The sequence below is a fragment of the Moschus berezovskii genome, chromosome 27 (genome assembly GCF_049115385.1).
Source record: "Moschus berezovskii isolate FMDL1 chromosome 27, NW_MosBer_1.0, whole genome shotgun sequence".
Taxonomy (NCBI): domain Eukaryota; kingdom Metazoa; phylum Chordata; class Mammalia; order Artiodactyla; family Moschidae; genus Moschus; species Moschus berezovskii.
Window position 1 is genome coordinate 26721237 of NC_142486.1, and position 7081 is coordinate 26728317.

At 53.9% G+C, this 7081-nt stretch overlaps 1 protein-coding gene across 1 annotated transcript in view; it reads right to left on the reverse strand.

Annotated features, from left to right (window-relative positions):
* The window catches only part of XYLT1 (xylosyltransferase 1), a 355532-nt gene extending 349115 nt beyond the window's left edge, over positions 1-6417 (reverse strand). Inside the window, exon 1 of the mRNA XM_055409561.2 lies at positions 5913-6417. Coding sequence (XP_055265536.2) covers positions 5913-6269 — 357 coding nt within the window. The 5' untranslated portion in view covers positions 6270-6417. The remainder of the gene's footprint in view (positions 1-5912) is intronic.
* Between the last annotated feature and the right edge of the window lie 664 nt (positions 6418-7081).

A 7081-nucleotide genomic window follows, 5' to 3' on the forward strand; every position in this document is an offset into this window, starting at 1 on the left:
TCTCCAGCACCACAGTTCAAAAGCATCAATTCTTCAGCACTCAGCTTTCCTTGTAGTCCAACTCTCACATCCAAACGTGACTACTGAAAAACCATAGCTTTGACTAGACAGACCTTTGTTGGCAAAGTAATGTCTCTGCTTCTTAATATGCTGCCTAGGTTGGTCATAGCTTTTCTTCCAAGGAGCAAGTGTCTTTTAATTTCATGGCTGCAGTCACCATCTGCAGTGACTCTGGAGCCCAAGAAAATAAAGTCTCTCACTGTTTCCATTGTTTTCCCATCTATTTGCCATGAAGTGATGGGACTGGATGAAATGATCTTAGTTTTCTGAATGTTGAGCTTTAAGCCAACTTTTTTACTTTCCTCTTTCCCTTTCATCAAGAGGCTCTTTAGTTCTTCACTTTCTGCCATAAGGGTGGTGTCATCTGCATATCTGAGGTTACTGATATTTCTCCCAGCAATCTTGATTCCAGTTTATGCTTCATCCAGCCTGGCATTTTGCATGATGTACTCTGCATATAAATTAAAGAAGCAGGGTGACAATATACAGACTTGATGTCCTCCTTTCCCAATTTGGAACCAGTGTGTTGTTCCATGTCTGGTTCTAACTATTGCTTCTTGACCTGCATACAGATTTCTCAGGAGGCAGGTCAGGTGGTCTGGTATTTCTATCTCTTTAAGAATTTTCCACAGTTTGTTGTGAGCCACATTGTCAAAGGCTTTGGCGTAGTCAATAAAGCAGAAGTAGATGTTTTTCTGGAACTCTCTTGCTTTTTCTGTGATCCAACGGATGTTGGCAATTTGACCTCTGGTCCTCTGCCTTTTCTAAATCCAGCTTGAACATCTGGAGGTTCTCGGTTCACATACTGTTGAAGACTGTACCCAGAAAACTGGTGATTTCTAGCCAGGAGACCATAGTCTCAATTTTGTATGCAACCCTTTCTTTCATCCTGAATTACTGTGTGTGTTTGAGCAATTAACAACATCATGTATGTAAAACACCTAAAGGATGCCTGGCATACAGCTGTCACTCCATAAATTTTAGTATTCCTCTCTCTCCCACATTCCATCCTGCTCCAAGGCTGACACAGAGAGGAGTTGGATGCATTCTACTGCCTTGGATTACACTCAAACCCTACTTGGCTTGGAAAAATGAGTAATTGCAAAAATTTGCTTATTTTCAAACATACGAAGAGTTTCTTTTTAAGAATAATGGCTCACATTTGAGCATTTATTATGTGCCAGGCACAAACTGGCTCACACGTCTTATTACATTTCATCCTCACATAACCCCTTGAGGTGGCCCCGACTTTCAGAGGAATGAAGTCAGAATAACTTGCCCAAGATCCCAGGGATGGCTCAGAACAGAACCACGATCTGAACCTGGCAGGAGCGGACTCAAGGGTAATTAACAGAGGCCTTTGTCCCCTGAGTATCCCTCCCTGTGGCTCAAATGGTAAAGAATCTGCCTGCGATGCTGGAGACCTGGGTTCAATCCCTGGGTCAGGAAGATCCCCTGGAGAAGGGAATGGCAACCCACTCCAGTATTCTTGCCTGGAGAATCCCAAGGACAGAGAAGTCTGGCAGGCTATAGTCCATGAGATCACAAAGAGTCATGACTTAGCAACCAACGCCTTTCTGTCCCTTGTACCAGGGCCTGACAGGTTTCCTGTGACTTTTCGCCTGCTCCCATAGCCCTTCCTTTGAGCTTGGGTTTTATGAGGTTGAGTTTGTATTTTATTTACTTTTTCATTTTCCTCAAAGCATTTTCTCTATGGTTCTTGTAGATAGGGATTGCAAGCAATAGAAGTGGGAGATGCAAATGAAAAAAATGGAGGATTTATCGTAAGTGACAAGTCTTAGGGCGGTGCTGACCAAGTTACAGACCAGGTCAGCCCTGACCCTGGGCAGTCCAATTATGATGGCACCGTGCATTTTCCTCTTTCAGCATGTAGATTTATGGCCCCATTGATCATAAATAGCTCTGGGTGGGAGGACAGACACTTGCCTAAGGATATGTTGTTTTCTGGGGAAATACACACATACACAACGATGTCAGATATCTGCTCGAGATCAAAATAATTTCCTTTTCTATTAAAGAGAATGGATCAAAGTTGGACAATCCCCAGCAAATAGGAACTTACATTTTGGCTTCCTATTTGCAAAACAGCAAGCATCTGTCACTCAACCTTCTGGAAGGTTAAAATAAAAAGAATTGCTGAACTAGAGAGAATGTCTAAAGTGTAAGAAGACTGGAAGGAAAGTGAATGTAAATATTACATATATGTATATGCATAAAATAATTTCTACTTTTATTTATCTATTTTATTTAACATTTTTCAGGATATGATTAAGCAGATGGCAGCATTTGCATCAAGATAAATATTGTTCAGTGATGCATATTTCTGTATACAAAGTGTAATGCACTACTCAAGCAAAATAAGACTCCATTGAGAGTGTGAGAAAAACGAACCATCAATAAACTACCCTCTGTTCTCTCTGGTCTCAAAACATTTGGATAGAAAGAAAAGCTACGCCTCTGAGGCTGTTAGAACCAGAGGCGATCTGGATACAGTGAACCAATTTTTCAAAGTCACTGCCGATGTCTGAAAAAGTCCTGAGTTATCTGAGTAATGTGAAGTATGAGGAATTTCTGCTGAAAAATCAACATTTCAAAGGGGTCAGACAATACAGAAAGACCATTCTACTTTAAATGTGTGTGTGTGTGAGAGGACAATAAAAAACTAGGTTTCTTAAATGAAACTTACTAAGTAATAGTTTATCTAAGGACTCAAGCAATAATGTGAGGACTTCAGAGGATCACTGGAGAAAAGGGGAAAGAAAATAAACACTCATTACATTAACACACAGCTCCTTTCATTCTCCCCAAAATTGATTCAGAACCTGTACTGTGATCTTTCTGACACTCTCCTAGACATTTTCCCTCCCTTTATAAGTGAGCCTATCTGTTTCTTACATTCTGAGATGACAGTAAAACCCAGAGCGTACTGGAGACCCCGTGAAGTAATGAGTGCCACAGCCACGGAACTCAGCTGCCATCCGCCCAACAATTCTAATCTGTAAGCGCTTTGGGAGAGGCTGTGAGGCAAAGCCTGCAAATCTTTCAGGGAAATGCCCGTCTCGCCACCACCCACAAGCTCTCTGGCTCTGTCTGCTTGAGAAACTGGGTGTTTCTTCTTGGCTTCTCAAAATGCACCAAAATGACAATCAGGCCCTTCCACTGGGATGCAGCTCCCCAAACAGAAAAAGTACAAATGCAGAAGTTCTGGAAACGGGAGCACAAGGAAGCAGCGAAGTCTGGTTTAGAAAATACCCTGAACACAGTGTCGGCCTGACACTCTTTGAAACATACCCACCACCACCACCAGTGCTGAGTCTCTCTGCACCCAAAACCACAACTGCCCACCGTACCCTCTTCAGAGCACAGAGATGAAGCATCATCTCCTGAGCACGCGCCTCACCAGCTCTGCAAAATCACGGGGATTTTTCTAAGTCCTACTCCCCAATCTCCCTCCGAAGCATCACGCACCAGCAGCCTCCGCGGGGTCTGCAAACAGGCCGCATGTTCTGAGGGCCTCAGTGGCCTGCCCAAACGGTTTGGTCCTCTCCTCCTGGGCTGCAATCTAAGCTCAGGCAAAGCCGGACTTTGGGAACAGCCTGCCCCCTTCTGGTCTCCTTGAGCTCCGTGGAAGGGCAGGGGCTGGGTGGGCACAGCTACAGGAGGATGGGCCCCTGGCTCCACCCTGCAGGTCTGCGCTGTGATTTCAGGATCTGACAGGGCACAGGGGTGGACATCATCAGGGAAGGGAAGAGCAAGGACATGGAGAAACAGATTAAATATCCAGTACAAATCCAGGCGAGCTGGCAGTGAACAACTGCATGGTAGACAGCCACAAAGAAGGGGCAGGACAGAAAAAAGGGGAAAAAAAAATACAGGTGTGTCTACATCGGAAGAAACTGAGACCCCGGGAGAGAGCAGAGTTTCAGAAAAGCAAAGCACCTCAGCTGCGGGAACTGGCATTCCCGCAGAAAAGGAAAAGAGGCAAGCTCCCTCCTACCTTCCCAACTGCTAACCTCAGCGCGGCCCAGCCGGAGGATGAGAGGAAGACAGAGAACGGAACACCTCAAGAGCAGGTTTGGACGTAGGACCCAAAATGTCAGAGACCCAGGAAGGAATCCGCCAGCCAGGCTTGCTTCCCTCCCTCTACTTGTTTCAACAGGTGGTATGCGCATAGGGAAAAGCACCTCCTGACACCCATCTGGACCCCAGATGCAAAGCATACAGATAGCCCCATGCTTCCATGGCCATCCTACACGTTCCCACACTGGGTTAGCGGTGCCTGTCCTGAACCTCTGCCCACCCCACCTCCCCGTAGGGCTCCGACTCCAGAAAGAACTTCTAATTGCATTTCTGCCCAAACACATCACTATCCACTCCTGGAGTTCAAAGGCAGTGTCTGAGAGTACCCTTTGCTACAAATAAGAGGTATTCGGAACGTTCTGGTTCTCCATCGGGACTCTCACTCCATCCTCCTCCCCCCGAACGGGGAAAAGACTTCTCCCTGCTACCCACACAGACCAGCCAGCAACGTGAAATGCCATCACATCACGCCTTGGGCTGGCTTAGCCCACAGACACAAAGAACCACACGCTGGCAAAGAGGGTCGCCTCTCTGCCTCCAAAGAAGTTTGGCAGATCAAAGGGCATCACGCTGTGTCTGAAGGCAGCCTTCAGTGAAGGCTCCCAAAGTGACAGGTGACAGAGACATGCATTCAGTGCCTAAGGGGCCTGAAATTACCCCCTGGTGTCTCATGTCCTCAAGGGCTGGGAGAAACTCTGTGGGCAAGCAGTAGGGATGAAGAGACAGACACATCATGAAGATACAGACACATCCGTAAGCTTGAAGGCAGACACACCCACAGGGTGCCGAGACCCTGGCTCAAAGTTGGGGACTCTGACCTCTCCTGTGGGCTCTGAGTTCAGTGGGCTAAGCAAGGCGGGCAGAAGAAGGTGTGAAAGGTCTCCGGGGAGAGGTCGGGGGAGGGTAGGAGACACCCAGATGGCCCCAGAAGATCTGCGAAAGGAACAGTTTCAGAGTCTGGATTGTTCACACCCAAGAAGGGCAAAGTAAACCCACAGAAGCCTAAGTTGAGATGCTGTGATCTGATACACAGCTGGTGACAGAAATGAGCCACACACGAGACAGAGATGGACACAAACGCCTAGGAGAAGGGGCCATGCCCTGACACTGGAGACAGGGAACCAGGAGAGAGCAAGGTTAGACACGGACAAGGGAGAGACAGGAGTCTCAGGCATCCAGGGATGCAAAACAGGAGACTCAAATTAAGACTGGGCACTGGAGACAGAGTCTTGACTCCGGGGCACGGTTGAGGACCTGGGACACTGATCCCAGACCCCTCTCAGGCAAAGACAACGAGGCAGCAGACGGAGGACTGAGTGGTGTGCACCCAGCTAGGCAAAATCCAGAGATGCAGCACCGCCCGAACACCGACTGCGGATCCCGGCACGGTCCAGGCGCTCAGACCCGGAGCGAGGCAGCAACACCCACAAGCGCAGAGCAAGTCGGGGCGCCCAGCTAGAGTGACGGGGGACAGGCACCCAGCCAGACTCCGGTAACCGCCCCCCAAAGCGCCTCCTCTGGAGATAACTTCCCCAGACCCCCAGGGGGCAGTCCTCAGACTCGGGATGGGGCAGGGAGCCAGCCCCGGCTTCCAGGGGAAAAGAGATGTGGGGCCAGCAGGCTTGGGGAGTCCCGATCTGATGAGCGGGGTTCATGGGCCGGGGGCGGGGGGCGTGGGGTCCGGCCGCCTGCCCTCCGGTTTCCCTCCCTCCATCGCTCCCTCCAGGACGCGAGCCGAAAGGGCATCTTACCAGCGCCCGCGCGGCCAGTGCCCCTCGGCTGGCCGGCTGCTGCGCGCGGGGTGCTCCGGGGCCGCCTCCCCGCGCCCGCGCCGGGGGCCCCCGTCCTCCGCCGCCGCCGCCGCCGCCTCCTCCTCGGGCTGCAGCCGGCTCGCCGGGCAGGTCCCGGCGCTCGCGGCGCGGGGCCGGGGCCGGGGGCGGCTGCTCGGCGCCGCCGGCCGCTGCGCCCCCGCGGCGCTCCCCGGCCCCGGAGTCGAGGCTGCTGAAATTCCACACGACCAGCGTCTGCAGCAGCAGCACGGTGAGCGCCGCGAGCAGCGCCGAGTGCGAGCGCCGGGCCAGCCTCCGGGCGCACGGCGCCGCCACCATCTTCGGAGCGCGGCGGGCGAGCGGGGCGCGGGGACCCGGGGCGCTCCGGGCCGCCCCCGCGCTCCCCGCGGCTCCCGCGGCCGCCGCCGCCGCCGCCTGGGCTCCCGCTCGGGCCGCCGCCGCCTCGGCTCGCCGCTGCTCCTCCTCCGCCGCCGCCGCCGCCGCCGCCGCCGCCGCCGCCTCCACCGCCGCGGCGCGGAGTTTTCAGACGGGCAGGGACCCGGACGTCACCAGGAGGAGGGGAAGGCGGGGAGGCGGGGAGCCGGAGGCCGCGCAGGGGGGCGGCGGGCGCGCGCTCGGGCGGGGCGCGCGGGAGGGCGGGGGCCTCGCCCGCGGGGCTCGCCCGCCGCGCAGCCCCTGCCCCGGGCCCGGGGGCGCGCGGGCTGGGGGCGCGGGGCCGGGGCGGCGAGGGGCGGGCCTGGGGGCGGGGCCAGGGAGGGAAACGGGGGCGGCGGCGAGCGGAGAGGGCCCCGCGGCCCCCGGACCCCGGCGGGAGCGGATGGGGGGAAGGGGGACAGTCCCCGCCCGCGGCCGAGGAGACGAGGCCGGAGGCATGCACGGAGGAGGGAGCCTGGGGTGCGGGCGGGCCGGCTCAGAATCGAGGGGAGGTCGGGAGGCGCGGGGGTCCTGAGATCCAGCCTTCCATGTGGGAAGCTGGCACGAAGCAGCTGAGTGGAGCGAGCTCCCCGCTCGGAGTTTGCGGTCCAGTCGTCTTCTCTGGGCAGAGACTGCTTGGCAGGTGGTGACGCGAGAAACGTTGTCAGGAGTGTCTGAGCCAGACAAGGGGCTCACGAGGCCGATCCCTGGATGCC